The sequence below is a fragment of the Anser cygnoides genome, chromosome 25 (genome assembly GCF_040182565.1).
Source record: "Anser cygnoides isolate HZ-2024a breed goose chromosome 25, Taihu_goose_T2T_genome, whole genome shotgun sequence".
NCBI classification, from domain to species: Eukaryota; Metazoa; Chordata; class Aves; order Anseriformes; family Anatidae; genus Anser; species Anser cygnoides.
Window position 1 is genome coordinate 6,629,172 of NC_089897.1, and position 26,814 is coordinate 6,655,985.

The window sequence follows — 26,814 nt, forward strand, 5'->3', positions numbered from 1 at the left end:
GTCGCGTCAGGCGCCGCATCAGCGCACTTCGTTTGCTTGTGTCACGGGGCGCTCCGCGGGTTGCGCGTCCCCGACGTGGACTGGGAGTTCCTGCGTTCCGCGGCGCTCCGCGGCCGCCTCGGGGGGCGCAGGGACTGCGCCAGGGAACCGCACGGATCCCAGAAACGTGGATGCTGGAGGGTCACACGTCCTTACACACCGCGTGTCTGCTGGAGGGAGTTACACACCGCGTGTCTGCTGGAGGGTCACACGTCCTTACACACTGTGTGTCTGCTGGAGGGCGTCCTTACAACCGCGTGTCTGCTGGAGGGTCACACGCGTGTGTCCGTGCTGAAGGGTCACACGTCCTTACACACTGTGTATGTGCTGGGGGTCACACGTCCTTACACACTGTGTGTCTGCTGGAGGGTCACACGTCCTTACACACTGTGTGTCTGTGCTAAAAGGTCACACGACCGTGTGTCTGCTGGAGGGTCACACGTCCTTACACACTGTGTATGTGCTGGAGGGTCACACGTCCTTACACACTGTGTGTCTGCTGGAGGGTCACACGTCCTTACACACCGCGTGTCTGCTGGAGGGTCACACGTCCTTACACACTGTGTATGTGCTGGAGGGTCACACGTCCTTACACACTGTGTGTCTGCTGGAGGGTCACACGTCCTTACACACCGCGTGTCTGCTGGAGGGTCACACGTCCTTACACACTGTGTATGTGCTGGAGGGTCACACGTCCTTACACACTGTGTGTCTGCTGGAGGGTCACACGTCCTTACACACCGCGTGTCTGCTGGAGGGTCACACGTCCTTACACACTGTGTGTCTGCTGGAGGGTCACACCCTTACACACCGTGTGTCTGCTGGAGGGTCACACGTCCTTACACACCGCGTGTCTGCTGGAGGGTCACACGTCCTTACAACCGTGTGTCTGCTGGAGGGTCACACGTCCTTACACACCGTTTGTCTGTGCTAAAAGGTCACACGTCCTTACACACAGCATCGCCTCGGAGGCATCGACATTTCCCTTGCTGCGTTTTTTTGGTTTGTTTCATACAGTGAGGACGGTCGGGTCAGCTAATTGTGCAGCTTGCTACACGAGCTCAGTTGCTGTATGACCCATCAGCATCTGAGACTTGTTAACCAAAAATCTAGAAAAAAATACCTGGATTCACTCAGATGGAAAAACAAAACATTCAATTAACTGAAAGATAATTTCTTTCTAAAATTTGAGATGCTAATTCTCTGTTCATTCAACTTATGTAAACGTATAAGGAAATGCAGGTGTTTGATTACAATAAAACTGCACGTGATTGCAGTAACACAGATGCTATGTTGGCAGGATCTCCAGCTTCTTGTTTTGATTTGGTCCGGTCTGTACTTGGACCAAATTGGATGTCCCTTCAGTCAACAGTCCTCCCTGGAATCTATTCCCAATGTACAGTGTTTTGTTTCAGAAAGCTTAAATACATCATTTTGAAGTGAATAGGTTCCAAAACACAATAAAAATGTCACTATTTATTATAAAATATCTATTCCCGGTTTTAATTTCCATCCTGTTATAAATTAACTGAAAGTGCCTAGCTGCTCGTGTTTACCTGTTCTTCTTTACATTAAAACTTTAGTTCATGAAGAATGTGCAAGTAGTGCTTCATCTGCAATATATCATGCAACACCTTTTGATGTATTTATTTTGATGGAAACCTTACTGGGATGAGCACTCAAGGCATAGCAGAAGGTATTCACAAATCTGTAACACCAAATCTAAATATTCCATGCTGGTGGTGGATTTCTTGGTCCTTTTGGTTTTGAAAATCGACTTGCAAAGCCTGCAAAGAAATTGTGTTGTTTTTTTTTTATTATTTTTAGTGCAAATTCAGTATGTTATTGATGTTGATCATATAATTCCCTAAAATAATACGGTATTTGAAAATACTTGTAATTTCAGCTTTCCCAAAATTTAAGATACAGTCGACTTGAAGCAACAGCCTGTAGTTGTAAGTCAACTGGTGCAAAAACTATGCGAATACAGTCTATCGTTGTATATATCCACACATACTCCCATTACAATATGAATATCAAGAACGTAACTAGATCTTATGCCTAGTCTGACAGAAGACTTCTCTAAAGTAGAAGAATTTAAAATGGAAAACTGTGTTTCTCCTCCACCATATTATACAACATTAGACAGCAGCCTAATGGAAATGGTACAGCTTTGTATATGTCTTCTGCTGTCTCTGCTGCTACATAAAGGCTAAGGCATCTCACACATTGAGAAATATTTTTCAGGGCAGGTTTCAGGGTCTGTGTTTTCCACCCTACCTGTTCCTTAAACAGATTGTGAATAAAGCCGTAAATGTTTAAAAAATAAGCATTATTTGTAATTTTGCAATAAGATGGCAGCACAGTTTTGCACAAATCCAAAGATGTATTTCTTGTGCATGTTCTACAGATAGAATGTTAGATAATTGCTGCAATAACAGATGAAATGTTTTTAAAAGTACAGACAGGATACAGGTACATTAAATTATGTAGGCATGAAACAGTTTCATGCTATTTTGGGGTATCGCTTCATTTGAGAGTTAACATTCAGCCTGGTACCTGCACTTAGACTTTCAAAAAACGGGTACCTCCTATTCCAAAATGCAAAGAGAAAAACATACCAAAATTAAGGAAAGAGCTCAGATGGTTTGACGGGGCAGATTCTGATGGTTTTGTCAGTGAAGATGGACTACAGATGCCTAGAAATACAAAATTATACTGACACAGTGACCATCGTAATTCCCTGAAAAACTAGGTTTCTACACATCCATGGGGAAACACGTACTTCCACATGTACAACCACACTTGGCACAGATGTTATTTCAGCATAAGATGAAGATAAGTACTTTCCACACTGCCAGAGCTTGAAAGCCACACAGTCTTAACGACATTATTTGCTCATAGCAGGGAGTGAATGTACTACTGCAATAAAATCCACTGGGAAAACGTTGGCTCAGAAGTGCTTTAAACAGTTTTTCGCAGTCCTATTTTCAAGATAAACATTTAATTTTAGATCAAAGGGAACTTAATGAGAAACTCATTCTTTTTGCTCCAAATAGGGCAGAATCCAGGATGGGACTCAAGTTGATCATATTCCCATCAACACCTCTTTCCTGCATTTTGAAAGTATTTGTCCCACTGGTTTGAATGACCTGAAGAATTTGTAATTTGTATACACTGGAACTGCCCCTCAGGTAACCAAAGGGCACTGCAGCATCATTATGCTACTCCTACAAACACTATTACTGTCCAGATGAAATGGCACTCAACTAGCAAGTGCAGTCATAAATGTTCTATGCCCAAGTAAGCAGATATGCAGGGAGTTTCACATTTGACAAGTGCCCGTGCTTGAAAAATTCCAGATATATCTTTATATATTTGCTTAAAGCCATCAGGAAGATGCACATTAGTCTGAAAGACTTACTTTTTCTCACGTTTTTCAGTATTTTCAAACTCTGGAAAAAAAAAAAAAAGGTAGCAGCTACTGTGAAAAAAATGTAGCAAGCAATTGTAGCAGCTATTATGATAAATGTATATATAACACATCTCATAAAAAGCATCTTGTCTAGCATCTGAGACTTCAGATTCCTGCCTTTCACTTTGTCTCTCGCTTTTTTCTAACTAACAGTAAAGCCTCCAGTTTTTATTCTTGCCGTTTTCCTCAAATGCTTTTCTGTTCAACCATAACATCTCAAAGTACAATTGCTTAAGAGCATAATTAACTAGAGCCACGGTGATGAACAGAGTCTGTCCTACATGGGAATTCAGACTCCACTCAAGCAAATTTTTCCAAGAGGAATTAGCACTTCGGGTGAACAGAGTGCTGAGGCATAAACATTCACACAGACGTGACTGTGTTCCTCCTGCACGCCAGTTCTCTCTACAGTTCTACAACAGAATATTTTTACTAGCCTTGTTTCTGTGCACAAAATAGAAGAGAATGGTCTCAAAGAATGTTATTTTCCCAAGGTTAGCAGTAAGAAAGTAACAATAGCTATAGCCAGAATGATCTCTTCTCACCCTCTCCTTTTTCTATAACTGTTATGTGATTTTTTATTTATTTATTTATTTATTTTACCTTGCTTCTCCTAAAGCATTTCACAGGCTCTTTTGATGATGCTTCAGAAGCATTGTTGCTCAAACCCAGAGAACTAGTAGAATTTCTTGGAGCAGGCTGCATACCTGGGAACATATACCAGAACATTTCCAGTGGTGATTAATGAATCCTCTCGCTTTTTTTCTAAGTGCTTTGTTGCTGCTTATTGTTTCCTCTAATGCAGCAACTGCAGAAATTTCCAGCGTATTCCCTGGTTACATTTACTTCTTTTAGTAAAAAAGAACCTAACTTACTTACCTGCCTGCTGAACTCTCCTACATTTAAGTACATTGGTAATATTTTGAATAAGTGGGCCACTATCACCTCAGGTATCTACAGGATTAGGTGTAAGTATAAAATCTCAGTTACATGTCGAGAAAATAACTTGTCACTTACTTGCTGTATCAGCAAGAACAAACGACTCTGGGGTTCTTTCAGGAAGCGGGGGAGGAGAGTTAGAGCGATCCGGGTTTGTCTCTGAGAAAGAAAAGACAGAAGGTTTGGATAACTGCCTTTAAAAACATATATATCTCTTCACCAAGAGGGCCACAGCACTCTAACCTGCACATCTCCATTGTCTCAAAGGAAACAACACACAGTAAAAGGACGTGACAAACCTTAGCCTGAGGAGAGTGCAGGGAAAATCATCATAAAGATATAGAGAGTGGTGCAGTGGGTGGTTAGGAAACATAAAACTACCACTTCATTTGGTTGCAGAACTGTTTATATCTATTTAGTTGCAGAAGTATTTAGCAACACAAGATTTCTGTTGGACTGAGCAAAGATCCCATAGACATTCATTAAATCTGGAAAAATTAAAGCAAGTTAGGTTAAAAGTAGACCTTACGTTGAAAGAAAGTTTATCTCAACATCAAGCCTTTACCTGATCGTGAGCTCCGAAGCTTCATACTCTGGAAACAAAAAACAAGGAAAGTATTTGAAATTCCACATAACTAAATGTGGTTCTCTTGTACTCAAGAAAGCCTTAGAGGGTGAGGAAATGATGTTACATGCAAACACCCTCCCCCACACACCTCCATGCTCATGTAATGGAAAACAGACTTATACCTTATTGTTTCACTTTACAAAGCCATAAGTCACCCATGGGATGATCAAAAGATGCCTAAATTTTGTTCTGTTCCTGTCTGTCCCACAGGGTGTTGTGAACCTCAGTGGACCACTAACTTCCCGTCTTTGTTATCTTTCTCTAAAATAGGGATGATATTTTTACTACCTTGTATGGGATTTAGGACAAAAGAAATAAAGTTTGGAGCAAACTAATCTTTATAAGGAGGAGCCTTACTGAGACCATATCTTCCTTCCAGTCCTGAACCCTGAAATAATTTACGGAAAGTATAGACTGCAAAAACTAGGGTCTTTCTCACAGAAGGAAACATGATAAGGAAATTAGTACAATGAGAAGAGATAAAAAGTCCCTTATTTACCTTACATGGTCTCAGTCTCACTGTGTCATTAAACACATCTGAGTGAGACTCCCCACTCCACTCCAAAGAGGTTCCAATATTTTTATTTCTGGATGGAAGCTGAAAATCAGAAGTGGCTAGAGGAAATTCTCCTAGAAACAATTAAGCACAAGAGAGGTCATTTCTCATCCCAAGCAGCCAGAGCAAAGGCAACTGCCATATGCTGTGATCCCACACAAAGGTGAGAAGGGCGGGGGTCCTCATAGCAGGTGTCAGTCACTGCTCTGTTAAATGCGCTTACCCGATTCACTAGCCACAATGAAGGACTCAGGGGTTCGCTCAGGCAGGGGCGGAGGATCATCATCATCTGGCTGGGGCGGGATGTCTAATTGAGGAGATGTGGTCAGATTACCTGCATGGCACAACACAACAGGAGAACTACAGACCTCTGCAAAGACACTGAGAACCAACTGCTCCAACCCAGCTGCACACCAGAGATTATGCTAAACATATGTAAACTGTACCTAAAATCCAGCCAGTCCTCAGCACCAACTCGTCTGCTGCTGGATACATGCCCCAGGCACACACTCCCAGCAGCATTAACAAGAACTCCCTATTGCACAGGGGAAGATTATCCATGTACCCCAGCACACAGACAATCCCTCAGCTGGTAGTACCACTGCTGCTTGGCTTGTACTGCATCTCCTGTGATGTTCCCAAGGTCTCTAGCATCTAGATAACGAGAACATTCATGACACCGCATCCTGACGGGCCCAAGCAGGACAGAGCTGAGCAGTGCCGAAGGTGCGGACAGAGAAATGTCTGCCCAAACCAGACCCAGACTGGGAAGGTGATTTTAAGGTGACAGACCTAGGCAGACACTAACTGAAGTCCTGGTTCTCTCAGTCTCAAGGGGATGCCAGCATCCCCCTGCATGGCTCTTGTCAGAAAGGATTGTTTTTTGGCCTTGGTTCCTCAAAGAAAACCATTTTTGGGAGCTTTCTGCTCGGATTGCCCTGCTCTAAGAATTGGTCAGCATCGGTCCTTGCCTCCCTGTGAGAGCTGTACCAAGGTGACACAGTAGTATAATGTGAAACCCAGAATCATGCTGTTCTAAAAGCATCGTCTGTTTTTATGGGAAATATGTAAGGCTGGATGAAACTGCGCAAGGCCCTCCCCAGCTGGTCCCCGGCAGGCGGCTCAAGGGCCCCGCTGGATGCCGAAGGACTGTGCTTGCCACCCCTGCCAGCTCCCGATACCCACAGGAGCCAGCAGCTCCAGCAGCACTCACTCAGCGAGGACGTCCTCCCAGCACTTGGGTAGTGAATGTGGTGGGATGCAGGCCTGGGTGGTGGGGAGCTGGCCACCATGCAAGGAGGGCCTTGTGTGTCCTGCCCCGCTGCCAGCTCCGGGGATAGCGGGTCATCTGGTGAAAGTGAAGAGAAGTAGGGGTCTTCCGCCGAACAGAAGTAACGATAAGGACATTGCCCACAGTTCCTGTGGCCTCGGGAGGCTTCTGCTACTCGGCTTGAGTGGTTCAGCTCAACAGGGGAAAATCCATCTTGCTGCTTCTCCTGGAAGCTTGAGTAACAGGCATTTGGTGACTGAGAACTGACAATGGGCTTCGCATCCGCTCCATCACAAGCCCAGGTTTCTACGTGCTGCTCCAGCACAAAGGGGGTCGATGTGGTCCGTGTCAGAGGTGCTTTGCCATGAGCCCCTTTCCCTCCTGCTCTCTGCGGCTCCAGGTCCACAAGCAGCTGCCCAGAGGACCTGCTGCTGAACTCCAAACTGTGGTGTTTTTGGAGAGCTTCCCTTGTGCCCCACATCTCGGCAGCAGCTGCGTTCCTGCTGTTGCTGAAGTTCAGAGTGCCAAAGGAGATGGCCTGTCTGATGGGAGGGACTCTACCCCCAGAGCTGCCATGCTCTCCCTTGGCAGACAAAGACGACAAAGATGCTTCGTTTCGTACCACTGGAGAAAAATGTTGATGCACATTCTGGTCCTCTTGCCCTGAGCTGCAATCAAGCACAGCAGCATGAAGTCAGAGATGTCAAGTACTCAGAAATCTCTGTTAGCCTGTTAACAAGGCCCCGCAATATTGTCCCTAAGAGCAGGCACATTCCCCAGATTGCAGAGGCTGGTTTAGCCTCAAGCAATGAACATGGTAAAGGACTATGCACCCTGGTGCCCTATTTGGACACCATTAAATGGTGAAGAGAGGAAGCCGCTTTACACAGCTAAACGGCTCCTTCAGTGCAGACTATCTTCAAAAATAAAATTATTTACAGGAAGTGCACACATGAAAACCAAAACATGTCCACGGAAGGATCTCACCACCCTTTGAAGCTGGTAGTCTGAACCCGTAGTCTGGAAGCTGGGCTCCTCAGGCTCCCCATTCCTAGGCAGGAGGCACTTGTGTGGCAAACACAGAGGAAGGATGGGCACCAGCTAGGAACACCCCACAGGGCGCGTGGCTCCAGGTAGAGCACAGAGATGAACCAGCACAGGGGTTTTTCATCTCCATGTTCATTAGCCTTTTTTTTTTTATGCTGCCCTGGATGTGTTTTAAGTTTGTATGTGAAACACTCTAAGCACAACTTGAAACAGACGGAAGGGCAAAAGAGGGGGACAGATATTGGCATGCAGGGAAGAGGCTAAGACTCAGTCTCAGAGACACATCTGTAAGAAGAGCAGGAATTACACTAGGAACAAATGTGAGAGAAAAAGTGGGACTCAAGGGAGGCTGCAGAGATTGCTGACAATTGAAATGCAAAATTTAAACAGAACTGTGTCACAAAATATGCATTTCATGTATTCCTGAAATAACATGGGTAACTGAAAATACTAGCCCACGGGATACTTGTGCTGTGACCTTACCAGGTTAGTAAACTCAGAGAATAAATATCTTCCACTGAAGTCAGAAGTGGCTTGGGTACAGGATGCCTGGTTTGAATCTAGTGAAAGAAAAGGTCAGTAAACAACAGAGTAAGGAAGAAGAATGCAAAGAACACAAACATGCTATTTCAGGAGACGGAATTTCTGCCAACTACTTTTAATTATTACTGGAGTTTGGGAGTGACAAATACCATCTTGAAAACACCAGTTTGGAGCTGAAAACTGAGGACAGATCCCCCTGAACTGCTCTTTCTGTTCACACCTTCCTGAAATCAGATTACCAAGGGCCAAATGACAGTCCAGCTGGGCCAAACATCTTCAAAACAGCCTAAGCAGAGAGCTCTGACTTTAGGACCCCGCTCGGACATTCAGCATGGCTGTGCAGGCACTGGTTTCATTTGTGACACTTTGGCGCACAACCACCCCCCATGCTCTGTGAGGTGCTTTCAAAGGGCAGTGAGGTTTAGCAAGAGGTTTGGCCAGGAGCTACAAAACCACATCCGGATTTGAACCGTTTTGTGCATTTTGTGTCATTCTAGTCTTGCATCTCCTTTGCTTACAGACTATCCACAACACATACAAAAGGCACTTTCCAGCTATTTTCTCACTGATCTCTGGCAAATACCATGGCAAAACTGAAGCAGAGTCCCATTGCAGGATCCTGTTCCCAATTCTTTACACAAAAGCTTCTGACAAAATTATCTAACTTGTAAGCCTTAAAAATGGCTATCTGTTTACTTCAGCAAGATTGCAAACAGCTACACATGCAGTGCACAAGGCAGCGTTCGTGCCAGCAGTCAGAGAAGAATAAGGAGAACAAAGAAACGATTAACGGTGGATGTTTCAGATGTTCCTGTTTATGTAACTTTATACCAGGAATATGTCGTTCTTCCTCAAAGGTGTTTGAGATTTGAAAGACTTTGACATGGGTTTTCTCAAGATGTTTTAGCCCACTCTCCCCCACAGACAGTCTGTGATGCTAATTATCTCACTCTGTTGCTTGCAAGTACTCCATGAAATCAAGTTTCATGAGCACATCCACGTGAAAATCAGCCACTGCTGGAGAAGGTTGAAAATATTCTATTCACTCATTACATTAAACAATTATAAAAGTATATAATGGTTTTGAGACAGAAGAAAGTTTAGCTCTCGCTTGAGGCCAACTCTTGTGGTAAGTGTTGTGCGATCAAGGAAACAGCTGGATTCTCATGGTTAACTTGAAGAGAGTCTCAGTTTGGGCTGGGGCCCTGTCTCTGTAACTTTAATACACTTCCTTGCAGAGTATATAGAAATGAATTAATGTAGTTGTATAAATGAAATAGCAGGTAAGATACTTGGGGCCACACAAGCACCTCCATAAATTGGAGGCTTCTGTTACAACGCAATTATGAATAAATAGGGCAAAAAGGTGATTCATTTCAGGTCTACAGAGGAAACCTCTGCAGTAGGAATCTAGGTTAGAGCTTGCGTGCCTGAGCCTGCAAGAAGGCAGTATGTTTATCCTGGTGACCTTTACCTGTGAAGCAGCAGAATTTTCCTGGGCATCAAGTGCTTTAATCTGTCTTTTGAAGAGTTCAATAACAGCATCATAAACCAGCTTGTACTGCTCCTGCATCACGGACAAATAAAACAGACATGAGAGCCAGCACTCACATTGCTTGTAAATGGTCATGTATTACGCAAATCAAACATCAGCCACTTATAGAAGCTGACACTTTGCGGTCTGTTGGCAGGACCAGTTATCAGAAGTAGAAGCTACAATTTCCAAAGGGTTGAGCCTGAAGTATTTGTTTTGTTGTCAGCTGCACAAACAACACCGTTCTGCACTAAGCTTCCTCTTCATTCTGTCTCAGCCGAGAAGAGTTCTCGCTTTATTTCCTGGATAGACACTTGTTTCACAGCATAAGCATTCAGTAAGTGAGTTTGCAAGCACTAAGCTATTCCAGCTGTCTACAAGGAAATAGTCAGAAATCCATTTCTGCAAAATGATTCTTCTGCTCAGAAAAGGGACCTTACAGAACATCTACACGCCTAGTTCCCAGCAGTGCAACCATTTTGTTCTTCCTTACTGCAAGCCCTCCTGAGGAACTATTGAGGTTTCAGTACTGAGTTAACAGTACTGAACATTAAGAAGTATTAACAATAAGTATTAACAGAAATATTAACAGTACCAGTTGTTAAAATTTCCTGAGCGTACCTTGGTCTGCACTATTGAAGGTCTTTGTGTGCGCATCTCCTGGATCAGACTGAAAATACTGAAGTTCACTGGAACAATCTTGCAAGAAAGGGAAGAGATGAAAAATTAAAGGCAAGTTATTCCAAGGAGCTTCCACGTTGTGATGCTTAGATGTTTAGAACAGTATCCCAGATTCAGACCTGCTACTGCAAGAGTCTTTAACAAAGGACCTGCTTATCAAGCCACCTTTATGAACTGTCTTGCCTCCTCCCTCCTGCATTGCACTCCAAGAAAATACCCTTTTTTATAACATTGGTAACAGCTTGGAATATCATGAAGGACAAGATACTGATTTCATGGATCAGGGGATTCAGGATTACTGTGATAAAGGAAATAACCACTTTGCAGAATCTCAGCAATCTGGCACAAGGCCAGGGATTACTTACTGTTAAAACATTCAAACATACATTTTTAATGAAGAGTCAGAGTAAAGCAAGGTGTTAACTTGAAAACACTGGATTTCTGATACTAAAGTGTGGAGAGACAAATATAGGCAGTAAACTTGTATTGAAGACTGAAGGCCAGCACCTAGGTTAGCCCAATGATCTTAAGACCAAGACAGGGAGGAGAGAGAGCAGGAAGGTCTCCAGCCTGTCTGTACACCCCGGGCTGCATCGGGGCTATTTGCACCAGGATGCAGAGGGAGGGAGTGCAGCACCAACAACAGGCAGTGCATGGGTGGTGCAGAGCCCAGACAGAGAAGCAACACAAACTGGCTGTCAGGTATCAGCGATTTGGCCAGTTGGGCTACAGGGACTTTACATTCACAGTTATTATCTGAAATACACCTGCGTGCAGTCAGAGAGAGGTAGAGCTGGGACTAAGGGGAGGAAGAAGGCGAGGGAGAGAGACAGGGAATCGCATGGTGCTACACACGTGCCGTTTGAGCATGCATGGCGGGACTGACACCTACTCCGTCCTTCAGCAGCTTCTGGGTGTAGTCGATTGCACAGATGACTCCTGTTCTCCCACAGCCAGCACTGCAATGAGAGTCACAGCAGGGTTGCTAGTAGAGGGTAGCGGTGGGCACGCTGTATTCTCCAACAAGAATATTTCAAAAAACCCACAGCCTTGCATCCCACACCTTGGGCAGTGCAGACTCACACAACGGCCCTCCCGCTCCTGGTGGCAGCTCCACCTGGCTGCACATAAACTTCCACCTGACCACAGCTCTGCTGCAGGCTAGAAGGCACAACTCCTAGGCCTCCTACATCCTCCTCCTGTGGTGACCAGGAATGCACAGTGTTCTTGGTCTCAACTGTAGCTGCTATCACTGGCCTGCTGTCACCTATCTCCTCTCCTGCTCTCCAGCCATACCAGTGGCTCAGAGGACACGTTCGTCCTTAGGACTTCCTAGGAGAGGATGGAGACTCCAGTCCTGCGCGGGTTGTGCCACCCACCCCCATGGGCGCTCAGCAAGCGTGGGGAAGGCAGGGAGGAGCCGGGAGCGCTCACCTACCTGCAGTGGATGCAGATGGGAATGCTGTCGTCTGGCTGGTAGCAGCGAACCTCACAGATGAGCTCCAGAATGGGGTCAATGGAAGAGGGAACATCATGGTCTGGCCAGTTTTGATAGTGGAATTGGTGGATGGTGCGGATTTCCTGCAAGAGGAGAAAAGTGCTGACAGGAGACCGAATTAACTGTCAGCGCAGCAAGCGCAAGCTGATGTGCTACAGACATCTCTAATTCCCTGCTGTGTTGGTAGGCAAAGGCTGCAGGTTAGCAGTGCACTTTGTGGCTGTTCTTGCTGCAAAGGACACCTTGCCACTTTATGATGTTCTTGATATTACCAGTTAACCTCGCTTACCCAGGATCTAATTTGCCACAACTAATAAACAGCTTCAGAAACTGAACTTTGGGTTAATTATTTTTTTACTTTCTTAATTCCTTCAGCTACTTCTGAATCCAAAATAGCATTCTGAGGAGTGTAAAATTTTCTCCAAAATGCACCATATTTTAATATTGATATAACAAACCTAACCAAGATTCTTTTCCTGCCTCTACCTTTCCTACTTACTTCATTCAGGGTCACTTTTAAAGTCCTGATCACATATTCATTTTTCTTTTCTTCAGCTTCCTGCAGAACAATAAATTAGGGTCACGTTTTCTGCAGATGACAATAGTTTCCAATGCACATGATGTGGTGCTAGTGGCAGCTATACTCACACAGGCAATGGAGAAGGGCCCACACTGCAGGGAGGAGTCACCCAGGTCTGCCCAGTACCGCTCACATTTTTTCTGTTGCAAGAAGCAGATGTCTGGTTATTCCCTGCTGCCTGCCTGCAGCATCTCCTGTCTGTCTTTGCCCAGCAAATCTCACGCCAGGAGGCCCAGCTCTTGCTGCTGACCAGTCTCTACCCTTCCCTTCCCTCGAGTCCTCGGGGCCACACTCGTGCCGGTGACGCTCTCACCCGCAGGTGACCTGTGCTCATTCCTGGCTGCCAGCACCATGTCTCTGGGTGCAGCTCCGCACAGGGATTTGTGGCAAGGGAGGGGACAACGGGTGCCAGGGTGTTTGGGTCTGGCTTGTTCTCCCCTGCCAAAGAGGCCAGTTACACTACCAGAAATGGCCGAAGAATTTGCTGCAGGAGACTCAGGAAACAGTTTGTATTAAATGGAAACTCACTGTCCCTAATGAGATTTAATAAAAATCTGCATCTCTCCACCCTGCCTTGTCACTGTCATGGCAGGGCGATCTCTGATTTGTTACTCACCTTTCCCATTTCAAACTCCATACAAGCCATGATCACGATCTGCAAAAAAACAAGGTTTGCTAGAAAAGCCTGGAGGCAAGTTTCTTATCCAGGCAGAAAAATCAAACTGATCGTTTGGGGATACTTATCAGCAATGAGGAAGCTACTTGGACTGTCTTCCCCAGAGTCCCACAGTATTACGCAAATCAAACCCAGGAGGACATCATCCACAGCCCAGGTGCGAGGACCTTCCCCCGTGGAGCCCAAAAGCAGACAGCCACAAGCAGCGGTCATGTCTCAGCGTATGTGAGGGAAAGGCTCACAGGAAGGATGCAGGTCACACAGAACATCTGAGTACCACCCAGATACTACCGCTGTCTCTTTAGCCACAACGGAGTTCTAGCTGGTTTTACAGACAACTTTTATTTATTAAAACAAAACAAGCAACAAGACATACAAATCTGCACCTTACCAGGACTTCATACTCCCAAATCATCCTCCAAAAGTCAATGACAGTAGTGGAGAGAGGACCCTGGGTTGCGATGTATGCTCTTGGCCCATAGACGCCCTAAAACAGCATTCAAATCAGATATGTAGTCACACTTGCATTGTTCCCTAAAGGAAATAAAAATCATCCCTCTTTCTGAATACTACTTCTACCCAATGAGCCCAATAAGGACTTAGGAGGGCTTTTATCTAGTTCAATTTTAGGCACCTGAATTAAATTAAGTAACCAGAAACCAAGATGTGAAAATTTCTCAAAGGCAAAGCCAAAGCCAGGGAGCCGGGCTTGAGGCGAGATCTGCTCCCAGGGGCCCCCCTGCCTTGCAGTCCGTTTGGGAGAGCCTACAGGTATCGGCCCCACGGCTGACCCCGCTCTGCAGAGCGCAGCCTGGCACTCCTGTGGCCGCTGGCCAAAGAGAGAACTGTGATCCCCTGTGAAGGTCTGTCCGTCTGCAGACACGTTGCACAGAGCCCTCACTCACAGTGGTGGAGAGCGAAGGAAACCTTCCGTCTATCACAGAAGGGCTCTGGGCGCAGTGAGTCCCAGCTCCATGGAGCTCCTGAAGGGTCGCTGAGCCCACAGTGACCTGCCCCGTTGCTCGCCGCTGCAGCGGGTCTCGGCGGTGCTGCAGTGCAAGGCTTCCTGCCTGCCTGCTGGTTTCAGGCTGGGCGACTCTGGCCGCGGGCAATTTTGCACCATCGCCCAGCAGAGGCAGGAAGCGGGGGCTGCAAGCCACAAAGTGTTCCACCCCCAGTCCCGGCACACGTGTGACCCTTGCCCTGCTGTCTCGTGCCTCTGTACAAGAGGTGTTCTAAAGGGCTCACTGATGGCGTGCGGCTTCTGTACGTCAGCTATCCTCATGCACAGCACAGAAACTGCCACAGGCACAGGGCCTGCTCCTCCCAGCACAAGTCAACCAGGCAGCTCTAGCAGCTGCCGCAAACACCATTGCACTGCAAAACATGATGAAAGAAGCAATACCTTGATGAAGTTGGCATTGATGTAATGAGAATCTGCATCTGATGTGATCAGGGACAGCTCCACTCTGCTGTGGTCAACTGCAGGCACAAAAGCAGAAGCAGCAGCAACAGTTAGCGTTCATCTCTCTTAGCAGTTGGGCCCCTCGGGCTGCAGCATGAGGTGCCTTGGAGGAGCACACGCATCAGAGAGCTCTTCTCCAGAGCCGACAAGTGGATGTGCAAGCAGCCAGAGCCTCCTCCAGCACTGACAAAAGCCCTGCGCAGAGCTGCCACTGCCTGTGTGCGTGCAGCAGACCGGCACGCTCTCCTTCAGAGCCGGCAAGAGCTGCAGCTGCTGCCACTACCACGGGGCAAGACTGTCCTCCTTTACCATGGAGCAAGCCAAACCTAGAATTGCCCTGCGTGAGATCTGTGGATTTAGGTTTCTTTTCAAGCTAGAATGGATGGAAGGGACAGTCTGCTCTGGCCCCAGGACGGAATTTGCTTTGGCAATTCCAGCACCAAGCAATGACAAACCACAGCAGTTCCTGCCTGTGGCCTGCTTTGTACACCATGGAGATGTCCTTGTCCAAAGCCATTCCTCTACAAGGTCTTGGTTGCAATGCTACCCAGAAAGTTTGCAAGGATTATCAGCAGAGGATGTGTTTCCTACTGAATTGACATTCTTCATTCTCTGGGAAATACATGCCAAAGTCTTCCAGAGCATGCTTTGAAACAGTCAGAAACAAAGCCTTATATCTGAGCAGCTGAATTCAAGGCCAGGAGACAGTCAGTGACATGTTCACATGCAAGCAATTATGCGGGCAGATACTGGAGGAAGAGGGCAAAGTCAAGCTAGGAAAAAAAAAGAAAGGCTGAATAACAACATTTGCCATTTCCAACCTACAGGGTAAGATGTCTTTGTATCTGTTCTTCTTGATGTTCTCTGGGTGCTCAGATGCTGCTGTAGGGTAGATTTTATCCGATCTGTATTTTGTTGACTGCCTTTTCAGCTTCTGTGATAGAAGAATGGAACAAGTTACAGCAGATGTGCTACATACAACACGCTACTAGAGAGCATGTGTGAAGGTCTCTAGGGGTCAGGCTCACCACCACAAAGTAAGATCTGCACCATTAATTCTTTCCTGAGTGGCTTTTCTCAAGGTACTCAGAGCAAGAATAGAGACAGAAGCCACCTAAGAGCTTCAGCACAAACTTCTGAAGAATGGAAAGTGTGTGCTGAGGCAGTACCCACAAGAGGCTCAGGCATGTAGGCTTCTGAAGTGAGATGCTGCATTTATATAGCACATAAAGCATCGCCCTCATGAGCAGGTGAGACACGGGGACCTTTCCCAGTATAAATGGCACCCAGATAAGAGGATTAACAATACTAAACTACCTCTAATAAACGACAGCAGAAGGGACAGATGAATTAATTGATTTTTCTCACTTTACTAGAGATGCTCCTATCTGTGGCTGCAAACAGCAATGCTCAATTAAAAGGGGCACGAGAAATCAGAGCAAAGTAGTTATATGTGCTGATGACAAAGAAAGGAGGAGAAGTCGTCCTAGGAGAGGCCCACAGAAATATGAATCTTTAGTCTCTTTCATTTCTAGGGTAAAGCTGCTGCACTCCTGGAGTGTTCAAGCATATTTCTCCTTGTAAAGTGTAGAATTTTATTCATTGACATCAGCCCCTAAGTAACAAGCACTGTTAATGACCATTGACTTTGAAAGCACCATTCTTGCTGTATTCTTTCTTTCATAATTTATTGTCTACCTGGCCACTTTTCTTACCAACAAGGGATGGTTTTGATTTAAAACAAAAGGTCATTTCTCTAATTAGTATCTATGGTTTGACACTCCAGAGGGCAAGTCTCTCACTTTCCACCACTCTGGAGCCACGCCATTACAGACCTCCTCTCGGACATTGTTGTTGCAGCCCAGAGAACTAGGCTAACCAAGGAAAACCCTCAGCACCCGGTGCCTTAACAAACAAAAGTTCTACAGGGGTGAGAAGCAGAGGGAAGGGACCATTGGCACACCTGAGCTGCAAGGTGATGGAACGTCTTGTGCCTTGCACGTATTTCGTGGTCACCCACGTGAATTTTAACAGGAAGTGGAAACAGTGGTTCAGCAGCTCTGCCCATATAGCAGAGGAAAAACAGGCTGGTCTCAGGGTTGCTGAGCCAAAATAGCTCAGTGGTCAAATGGGTTGGTGCTGTGGAGATGGCCGTGCCGTGCTGATGGTGCAGGCAACACCGTCTCAGTGCGTTGGAGGCAGTGAGCTCTAACACGGCAGCACAGGGGGAACAGTGGGAGTTCAGGGCACTGATTTTTGGGTGCTCAACATACACCGCCTCAGGGGTCAGCCCACCAGCGACCTTTGCACTGGGGCTCACACACGCTTGTATTCCAGTTCTTCCAAAAGCTCCCTTGCCTGCTCTGGACGAGCGATCGCCAGGACGCGACACCCTGCAGGGCCTGCGTGTGTGAAGCTGCAGAACAATGATATTTGCCATAAGGCCGCGTCAGGCGATGAAGGGCTTTGTAGCTCTGCTTATTTGACCAAGCCATGCTGCCCCTGCGCAATACTGCAGATGAGAGGTATAAACAGCAACGTACATCTCATTTCCACGGTATTTCTGTGCACAGAAATACAGGTTCAGTTCTAAGTCAGTCACTGTTTTTTAGTATTAAACTTGAGTTTTTAAAGGGTCAGAATGAGTGAGGAAGAAGGCACAGGAGGCCTTGGACAGTCCATGTGTCCAGTCTTTATTAATCAAGAACAAGGGGCATGTACTGTGTGACAGAAGGTGTGGGAGCTGGCAAGCAGCAGGATGTTTTTTGCACAGTGCACATCCCTATACCCTGCTGGTTCCTCGGGTGTTTATTTGCATCCTCCCTCTGTCTTGTTCAAGCGCCACCCCACCTTCAGGGGTAGGCTTTCATGGAAGGAGCTGGAATCACTCAGCACAGGGGCCAGTCCTCTCATAGCTACAGCTCTGAATCTCCTTACTCCCGCCCCTGTATAAACTGATACAAAAATGATTGGGAAATGACTATATATGACAAAGCAAGTGAGAGCAGCAGGGATCAAACTCTGGCTGTGAGACCGCATGAACAGAAAAAGGACACTCAAACAAAAAAAACCTCTGTCATTTACAGTAACACCACCACAATTTGTATGTGCATGTTCTTGTTCACACAAAGAGAGAGGAAACAGTAGGATGGAGAAATAACATTGAACATTTCGACCAAGCTTGGAAACACGAGCCGTCTCAGTTGCCTGTTGAGGCATTTGCACTTCCAAAAGTGGCCTGTAGCATGGGCTGTTTGGGGAAGATTTCTTCCCAGGCCTAGAGGAAACGTTGCCCTGACCACTTCTACAAGCTGTTTTTGTCAGAAAATTAGCTGTACACTTGGCTGCTAGAACTAGCATGTGGACCCAGGCTCGCCGCCCCTGCTGCCTCACATGGCACTGTACAACCCCAGCCCAGCAGTAAGGGGGAAATTCAGCAGCTTGTGACAGTGCTTTGTTCCATGGAACAACAGACTGTTACTGCAGGCTCAGATTAATCACTTCCCTCTGACCCAGACACCTGGAAGTCAAGTACTAAGCTTTTCCCAAGCGTTTGAAGTGCAAGTCTTCACTGGTATGGCAGAGCAGGGCTGGATCTCATGGGGACTGCCAAGTAACCCCCGCACTTCCCCAGGGCTCGCTGCCTGATGCAGCCCCTATCTGGTGGGGTGGCTGGGTGGCAGTGCTTATTCTGGTGTTTGAGACATCTCAGATATTACAGCTGCACCAGTTTTGCCTTTCTCTGTGTCTTCTGAAGCTGATCAACGCCTTTGCTTCTCAGAGCAGCCCAGAGAGTCTGCTAGAACAGCCTTCCTCCAGCTGACACATCAGTAGCTGTCACCAGCTATCAGGTCTATCTGGGAGACTGTGGATTGCCATCTAAGCCTCTGCCACCCAAACAAATCAAAAGTTGGCAGAGGCCTAACAGATTGGGGCACTGCACAGATCTCCACCAGACAGACACTGCAGAACACTGGGGAAGGTGGGAGCCATCAGCAATTTTTGCTAGTTTTGCTTTTATGGAAGAAGAAATTTATTTCCTGGAAGAGCCAGGAGCACTAACAGACATTAGAGCATGTGCACTCATTCCAAATGGGTGCTGGATCCCTTCCACGTAACCTAGCACAGTGCTGGAGGCTGCAGAAGCAGCCGACGCAGCTGCTCAGGTCACTGCCTCCCTCATGCCTTGGCCAAGGTGCCAGATGTCCACGGGACACGGGACAACCTCAGGCCCACACGTCATTTATCTGAACACCTGTTGCTTACTCTGCAGGGTGGTATAGGGGGTAGGATGGGTGATTTCTAGTGAAATAAGAAGAGAAACAAAATGTCTCAGGCAGGATCTCGAGATTCCCAACAGGAACAAACACATCACAGATGTAACCTGTGGCAATGGGAGAAGAGGCAGCAAGCAGCTCTGTCTCTGTATTCCTTACTATAACCCCGTTGTAGTACCAAGGCAAAGTGAAACCATATCTTAACAAATGTATTCGCTAAGGAGAAAACAGGAAGCACTTGGTTAATTATTTAAAAAAAAAAACAAAACAGTTTTACTTTGAATGCAAACCATTAAATCACTCTTCTATCTTTATGCCTTTTTTAATTTTCACTCTAGTTAACTCCTGCATCTCTTTCTGCTGCAAAATGTATAGAAAATCTAATCAACACATGCAAATTATGTCCCTGTTTGGGGAGAGGCAACTGAGCAGTTCCCTTTAAATCAATGGAAACACAGAACCGTGCCTTAAGCAAACTTACCAAAAACTCCTCTACAAATGCTTCTTGGTTGAGCTTCTTGCTTTGGGTCCTTTCCAGATTCTGCAGCAGAATTTCCCTTTGGTCCATGTTGCAAGAGACAGAGCGAGACTGGCCTGCCGAACCCAGGAACGGACATGTCAAGTGCATGTCATAGCGGAAAGCACCAGCCCGGAGAGCACTCGCTGCAGGCTGTGGTTTACTGACTTCATCACAAGTCTTAAAGGAAATTAGTACGTAACAGATATCGTGGCCAAATAACAAAACAAAACACACAGCCCTGGGCCGTAGCGCCTCCTTTTAAAACCACACGCACTCCACGTGTGCCCCCACGGAGAGGGTGAGCAGCACCGCCCTGGAGTCAGAGCCTGTGCGCCCCGCGTGACAGAGAGGGTCGGAAGTTGGAGACCAGAGCTGGGTACCCTGACGCCCGACTCCTCAGGCTGATGAGAATCCCCCTGGAGTCTCACAAGCAGCCAACAGGATGAGATCATCTTTGCCAAGATACTTGTCCAAGGCATAGCATGCTGCAGGTCACAAGTCTTCCTCATCCTGCGTTGGCACAAATGGACAGTTTTCCTCATGCCCACGCTGTAGCCTGCTTTCCTGGGATCGGCTCAGCTGCAGAATATCAATCCAGGATCATCTATTCATTTTTACAAGAGCTTTAAATAAAGCTGCTTTACAGCTGTGTGAGCAAAACATCAGACTTTGTAGAGCTGCCTAAATTTGGCATAAGAAAAATAGCATCAAATTCATTCTTTCTGGTCCTTTTGCATTAGCAGCCAGAAGTGAACCACTGCTTGCTTGCTCCATGAAGCCCAATGGCGCTGGAACATGCTTACACCATTCCCTCTTGTCACCTGGATTCAGACAATAACTGTCAGGTACGCAGAGCAAAGAGATCAGGAACCAGGAAGCAAAATGGACAGATTCAGATGGAAAACCTGCTTCAGGTGCCCGCATCACTTAACTTTGGCACACTTGATGAAAAGCATTCCTTATGATGGTTCAGAGTCCAGTGCTGAGGTTTGTGCCCCTTTCACAGGAAGAACAAGCGTTGGATACCGACTAATTAGATTGAGTATTTCTCTCCCTATTGAGGAAAAATAGATACAGAAACAGGCAACAAAGTAAGAGGAAAGTTACTTAAAAACAGCAGCTGGCTCCAGCCTGGAGAGGTGGAGGCGCTGCTCCTGCCTCTGCACAGTGCGTAGCGGCAGCCCAGCTCCAGCACCGACAGCAACTCCAACGCAAAGAGCCCCGACGTGTTCAGAAATGCAATGGTGCTTCACAGCACAAGATGCAAAAGGTACCTGGGAAACTGCTAAATTACAACGTGCAACATTCTTTTAGGATTGTGCCCCCCAAAAAAAGAAAGCGTTCCCAGCTTTCAAGCATGATTTCCAGCAAGACGGTGCTGCCTGTGCAGAGGAGGACATCAGGAGCAGCTGTCAGCAGAGTGCTCGAGCACATGGGGCTCTGACAAGTAGCCAGGGGGAAGGTTTCAAGCTCAGGACAGGTGTAACTAGAAGAGCCCCTGGAACGACGTGCAAAATCCACAGTTCCCCTTCATGTTTATAACTTATTCTGCTTTCCACATTAACTGCAAAATATTCTGAAGGAATACTTTAGACAGATGCTGAGCACGTGAATCTGGCTTGCACGTTTTATTCTTCTGAACTTGCACAACAGTTCCTGAACAAAGAAAACCTATCAACATGCCTCAGGTCTGCTCTCCCAGCCAGAGTTCCCCACCTCTGGTACCAGAAGACTATAAAAATCCACTTAACTATGCCATCCTAATTCGCCTCACTTGTTGTCAGCAATACTTACAGGTACTCTAAAAAAAAACCCTACAGGGCAAATTGGAAATGATTTTGAAGTGGGAAGTAGATACAAACTTCTCTGAGGCCATCCATTTTCTCTACTTGCATAGGTGGGGAAAACTAAATGAAATAAAAATAAATTGAAAACAACCACCTCAAACAAAATATGGGTATCACAACCTCGATCTTTTCAATATCTCACATTTTGTAGAAAGACTTCAGACTATCTGTACCAAGTTTAGTTATAATCAGTAAATAGCTACAAGATTTCTGTGTCCAACTGTCAAAAGGCAAAGGACCCTGAAAGAACCCTCACCGTTAAAATAACGTCAAATATTAATTTTGCAAAAGAAACCTTGGAATCACCTGAGACAGGTGATCCAAAAAACACAGATCTGTTTAGGATAACTAATGGAAACGTTTTAAAGCAAATATTACCTGATGAGTCTGAAATTAGTACTGCAGCATAAGCCTTTAACCTTTGAATAAGAGTGAAGCCCACTTTTATGGACACATTTAAGAGATGCAAGAAGAAAAATAATATTTATTGTTTTTTTAGTTGTAGTGATATAGAATATCTTTTACACAGTTCTTATTTGTATGATTCTTCTGGCAATCTGAATAAATATGAAAGCAATGGTCCCACTTAAATCAATGAAATCCAAACTTTTTGGAAAGTAGTATAACACTTCCTCTCAGTCGTCCAACTTCTCCTGAAAACAAACAAATAAAAAACAACCCATGTGTATGTATTTTAGAGGAAGAATTCAAGGTAAGTTCAAAGGAGCTGGCATGAAGGGAAAGATGTGAGACAGCAAGACAGGCTTTGTGTCTTCCACTGTGACCCTCTTCTGGACTGATTTCACTGTTCCACAGAGAAAATGTACCAGGTGGTGTCCATAGAGCTATGTCAGCAGGAAAGTGCTTTTTGTTTGATTCATCCTTAATAGCTCCCAAGGCACTGAGATAAGGAATTAAATCCTGACGCAGAGGAGCAGTTGGGAATTTTGATACTGACTTCAGTGAGTCTTCACCAAAGTATTTAGCAAAGCTGCGTTTTGACAGCTACAAGAGGAGTTGGCTGATGCACAGGTCAAGGAGGGGACACTGGGTGGCTGGATGTCAGTGACCAGCCAAGATAGGTGCCAGGCAGAACACTGCATGGGAAAGCTGAGAGAAACAAAGGGACAGAGCCAGAAACGCTCAAACATCACAACGAACTTCGTGTGCTTACCCATCCTCCAGAAGCCTCAATGTAGTTTTTCACTTGAGCATTTCCATTAATCACCGTTATGAGTTGACTGGGATGGAACATAGATGGGACTTTCTTAAGAACATACATCATCAGTTTCACAGAAACAGAGAGAAAAGCTCTCTCATAGACCATCTCAGGGTTCTGGTCACTCCATCTTCTGCTGAGAGAATCCACAGCAGCCCCAAACTTCTCCATCTGCAAGCATCAAGAGGGCAGTCTGAGCTTTTCCTTTTTAAATGATCACAGGATAAGTGACTCTTGGCTCAACATCCAACATTCAATTGAATTCCTGCATTTGTTTCTTCTACCTATGACTAAAGCAGGTGGGCCCCGCAACTCCCTGGTGATATCCATACAGCATAGGACGTTCAAGAAAGGGCTCTCTTTTAGTTCTATCTTTACTGTGGCTTGTGCAAACTACAGCATCAGGAAGCATGTTTGAAGGACTGGGGAGGACAGCTGTAGCCAGAGCTGCAACAAACCTTAAGCTAGAACTACATGCAGCATTTGCACCAAAACCATACTGGCATGAGATCTAAGACTTCAGGGCAAGCTCAAGCCAGACCACCTGGAGCACCTGGTCTTCTCCCATCACAGCCTTCCTCCTGCACACAGTATTTGCCCCCCACCAGTGCCAGACTGCAGATTATCTACTGCAATGACAGATCAGCCCAGGCAGAGCCAGGGCTACTCAGGTGATAAAAGGCAGCTCCCTTGGAAGAGACAAGGAGAAAAGTTGTGAGAAATCACCCACCTGGAAAAAGGCAAAGGACTGAGCAGGTCCTACAGTCATTTGCTTAGCTTTTGTTCCAGTGGCTCATACACTGCCAGCTAGACAGAAATGAGCAGAGGCAGGCTGCTGGCTATCATGTCCCTTTCCCTCAGACATCTCTGACTCATACAGCTTAAATTGGTCTTCTCCCCAAGCTTTTGCTATTCTCCAACGCAAAAGGACCTCCAGATTGCCCTACAGACAAAGAGCAGGCCCAGGGCCAGGCAGGACAAGGTATCCTTTACCTTCCCTGTGAGTACTTCAGCAAGAACCTCTGAGGAAACCCTTTCAAAATCCATGTTGCACTGGTCCCCGATCTGTCGCAGACGGCTGGCAATAATAACTGGGTCAAAATCACTTGGAGGTTCTCCTGCAAATGGCACAGGCCCTAAAACAATGAGCAGAGAGAGAGTAGGGTAAGGGATTATGGCATAATATATTATTAAAAGGCAGAGAAAAAGTGAGAATATAAGCTTACAACCAAGCATATTTAACGCATACTCCATTCACAAAGTTACTTTAAAAGAGAGCTAAGGTAGTTAGTGTCTCAAGCACTTGGGACAATAATGCAGAGTAGACCTGTGACAAGACACATTAGGATATCTAAAACCAACGTCCTTAGGAAATACTGTACAGTCATTCAAGTATTCATAGATTTAGAGTGATCAAATTAAGGTTCCACAGGCAGCTCCATACCATCGACTTGTCCAGGTCTCTCCTCTCACCATAGATGCTTCACGCCCAAGTTTTGCTGCAAAGACATCCCCAGGGCCTTTCTTTTCCCTTTCCAGGTTTCAGGCAGCTCCTTCCTCCTGCGCTTCCAAAAGCAAGCAAGAAGAAGAGGGCTTGGGGAACACCTCGTCTCTCCCTCCTTTGATTCCAGGGACACACTCCCATCGATCAGCTGGCAAAGTCCTGCTTATATTCCCTCAGCATTGCTAGGCTGCAGATCATTGTGTGTGGAGAGGCCTTGGAGAATTTAGATATCAAAAACAAGGTCTCTTCTGAGCAAGTGTGAGTTGCAACATTTCAAAGTCACACAGTGATCCAAACTTGGGAAGGTTTTCAAAGGAACAGAAGATACACTTCACAAATTTCAAAATTTTATATAAAAAACATTAGAATGTCTCAGCTAAACAACTTATAGGGGGGTTACGTGTGGTGGTTTTTCTTCCTCAGTTAAAGCATTTTTCCTTAAAAATACTGAGAAAAAAAAAAAGTCTATTTTTTAATATGTCTGAATATTCAGCCAGAAGGAGCTACCCATCACTGAAAATTTCAGCAAAAATATTTCCAAGTTTGACAAGACCATAAGGAACTGAAAGCAGGATCTTTCAAAATAGAGTAGTGAGCAACTTTATCTTCAGCGTTGCTTCCTGACCCAGCCGCCTTCTTCCCTCCCTCCTCTGCCCACAGCCCCTGGCATGGCTGCCGCTGCCCCACGGCTCCGTCCGACTGGCCAGAGCTGCAGGCCCTCGGTGGGCATCGCACGGCGCTCAGGGATGTGAAAGCACCTGATCCAGGAGAGAGAAACTCGCAACAGGCCGACTGGAGACTTTCTGGGCAAGACAACAGACATAGAGCTTCCATCTAAAACCTGTTGTTTAACAGGGACGGCAGCGTTTCCGTGAAGTGTGTGAAAGGCTTATCACGATTTACAGTTACAATACAGTCATTAAAAATTGTAAGATATTTTACAGAATAAGATTAACAAAGCCACACCTTGCACTTACAGTAAGGCCATTACAGTAACCAGTGTACTTTAATCTTAAGCCAGGGAGCCCTCTCTGGGGTTTTGCCGTCATATAAAACACTCGATGGACTTCTGCACAGAGCAGAGTTGGAGCAACGCTTCCTGTTTCTCTCCATGCCCTGGCTGAAAGCTACTCAAGCGGGAAGAGCAATGGTTTCGCTGCCAGAGAGGATTTTCGTGGCTGTGACAAGGAGACTTTTCATGACACCATGCAAAGCCCAACTCTCTGCAACTTTCAGTAGAGCAGAGGGACTGCTGCCTACACGCTCCTCCAAAAGGAAGTCGCGAGGCTGGCCGGGTGTAACTTTCTGTCCCTCCCCATGGGAGCCCCAGCAGGCAGCGAGCTCACCGGGCTGCAGGGAGCTGTGGGGCCCAGCCGTGGGCAGTGCCTGCCCTGCCCGCCCCCGTGCTCACCATCGCCTGGGAGAAGTGTGGTCATTCCCTAACAGGACCCCCCCCCCCCCCCCAAACTTCCCTGGCCCAATAAATCGGGCTACAGCTTTGGCCTTCATGGGGTTCAGACAACCCCACCCCACTCTAACTCTTCCACCAGAACAGAGCTAACTCGGAGGTCATCACAGGTCTGTATTTTAAAAAGCCCAACAACCAATGCCAAGTTACAACCTCCTTCCTTTAAATGTTCAGTCACAACACTTCTCTAACATCTTCAGCAAACAGACAAGATTTTTCTCCCATTTCCCACCAAACTTCAGGTCTTACCTCCTGAATCTGTCTGCAGACATCGATTATCAATTTCATCTCCATGTAAGAGATCATAGTATAAGGCGTTCACAACATGTTCTGTCTGTTCCTCAAACGTTGTCATTGCGGTTTTCTCCCAACTGTCTGAATGAAGTTGAAGGCAGGACCAGGTACCTCTGTAGCTGCTCCTCTCCCCAGGTGTCTCTGAATTTTAGCTTCCTTTTCCCCGTAACTGCACAGGCCCTTCCTTCTGGGAAGACTCCTCCCCAAAACAGCACAGCACGCAGATATTTGCTCTCTTAACTGTGATCATTCAAACTATGGGTGTGGTTTAGTTTCAAATAAGCCATTAGCCTGAAGATTAACTGAAATAAAGAACTACAAGAAGCCAAACACTGCTCACCTGCTCATTCTTCAGGAAAGGTACCTGGACAAAAGGCTGGAAACTGGAAGTCCCTGTCCCAGACCAACACTAGATTCAGACTAGCTGCTGGTCAGTAAAGGACAGTTTGCCAACAAGCTATCATTTTTTTCCTGAAAACTGTGTAATATGAGTCCTGCAATGCACCTCCCCATGTGCATGTTGTATTCCTGTGCTTATAGGAACTGGTAGTAGGAGCCCTGCTACAGTCAACTTCTTAACTACATTTGAATTCACCCTTAGATGGCCCACCTGTTAGAGTAACTTGTTGTACAAGACTGAAATAACTTATTGCACATTTAATCTTTAAAGATAAAGAATCTTGAAAGCTTTGCTTCAAGGGAAGCTGAGGTACAAATCCTGTGTGAAACAAAGGCAGGACAGAGTGCACTTATC

At 46.1% G+C, this 26,814-nt stretch overlaps 2 protein-coding genes across 3 annotated transcripts; both read right to left on the reverse strand.

Moving 5' to 3' along the window:
- Positions 1 to 1,487: 1,487 nt before the first annotated feature.
- PTPN22 (protein tyrosine phosphatase non-receptor type 22) lies at positions 1,488 to 20,077 on the reverse strand. 2 transcript variants are annotated; one of them, XM_013189768.3, is made up of 21 exons: positions 19,690 to 20,077; positions 15,757 to 15,865; positions 14,872 to 14,948; positions 13,858 to 13,953; positions 13,407 to 13,445; positions 12,859 to 12,930; positions 12,710 to 12,769; positions 12,151 to 12,293; positions 11,605 to 11,671; positions 10,653 to 10,730; positions 9,972 to 10,064; positions 8,438 to 8,514; positions 6,851 to 7,575; positions 5,861 to 5,944; positions 5,581 to 5,711; positions 5,019 to 5,046; positions 4,532 to 4,612; positions 4,118 to 4,221; positions 3,464 to 3,494; positions 2,661 to 2,738; positions 1,488 to 1,826 (listed from the first exon to the last, which is right to left on the reverse strand). In XM_013189768.3, the coding sequence occupies exons 1-21, from the start codon at positions 19,834 to 19,836 to the stop codon at positions 1,762 to 1,764; spliced, it is 2,385 nt and encodes a 794-aa protein (XP_013045222.3). In that variant the 5' UTR covers positions 19,837 to 20,077; the 3' UTR covers positions 1,488 to 1,761. The 2 variants fall into 2 exon arrangements, with proteins under 2 accessions (XP_013045222.3, XP_013045221.3); XM_013189767.3 differs by having other exon boundaries at positions 5,861 to 5,971; positions 19,690 to 20,060.
- A 1,964-nt stretch (positions 20,078 to 22,041) lies between these two features.
- Positions 22,042 to 26,261, reverse strand: BCL2L15 (BCL2 like 15). The gene is made up of 4 exons (XM_013189690.3): positions 26,016 to 26,261; positions 23,788 to 23,930; positions 22,750 to 22,965; positions 22,042 to 22,228 (listed from the first exon to the last, which is right to left on the reverse strand). The coding sequence occupies exons 1-4, from the start codon at positions 26,119 to 26,121 to the stop codon at positions 22,211 to 22,213; spliced, it is 483 nt and encodes a 160-aa protein (XP_013045144.1). The 5' UTR covers positions 26,122 to 26,261; the 3' UTR covers positions 22,042 to 22,210.
- Between the last annotated feature and the right edge of the window lie 553 nt (positions 26,262 to 26,814).

What these genes read in the sequence shown, in the direction of transcription:
- PTPN22 (XM_013189767.3), bottom strand. Translation starts at nt 19,836, where the DNA reads ATGCACTTGACATGTCCGTTCCTGGGTTCGGCAGGCCAGTCTCGCTCT. An exon ending in AAAATTCTGCTGCTTCACAG is followed by an intron (nt 8,515 to 9,971) that starts GTAAAGGTCACC and finishes TTCTTTCACTAG; the next exon opens with ATTCAAACCAGGCATCCTGT. An exon ending in AATGCTTTAGGAGAAGCAAG is followed by an intron (nt 3,495 to 4,117) that starts GTAAAATAAATA and finishes TTTTTTTTCCAG; the next exon opens with AGTTTGAAAATACTGAAAAA.
- BCL2L15 (XM_013189690.3), bottom strand. Translation starts at nt 26,121, where the DNA reads ATGACAACGTTTGAGGAACAGACAGAACATGTTGTGAACGCCTTATAC. An exon ending in TCTGCAGACAGATTCAGGAG is followed by an intron (nt 23,931 to 26,015) that starts GTAAGACCTGAA and finishes TCATTGTTTTAG; the next exon opens with GGCCTGTGCCATTTGCAGGA. An exon ending in CTGAAGTACTCACAGGGAAG is followed by an intron (nt 22,966 to 23,787) that starts GTAAAGGATACC and finishes TGATGCTTGCAG; the next exon opens with ATGGAGAAGTTTGGGGCTGC.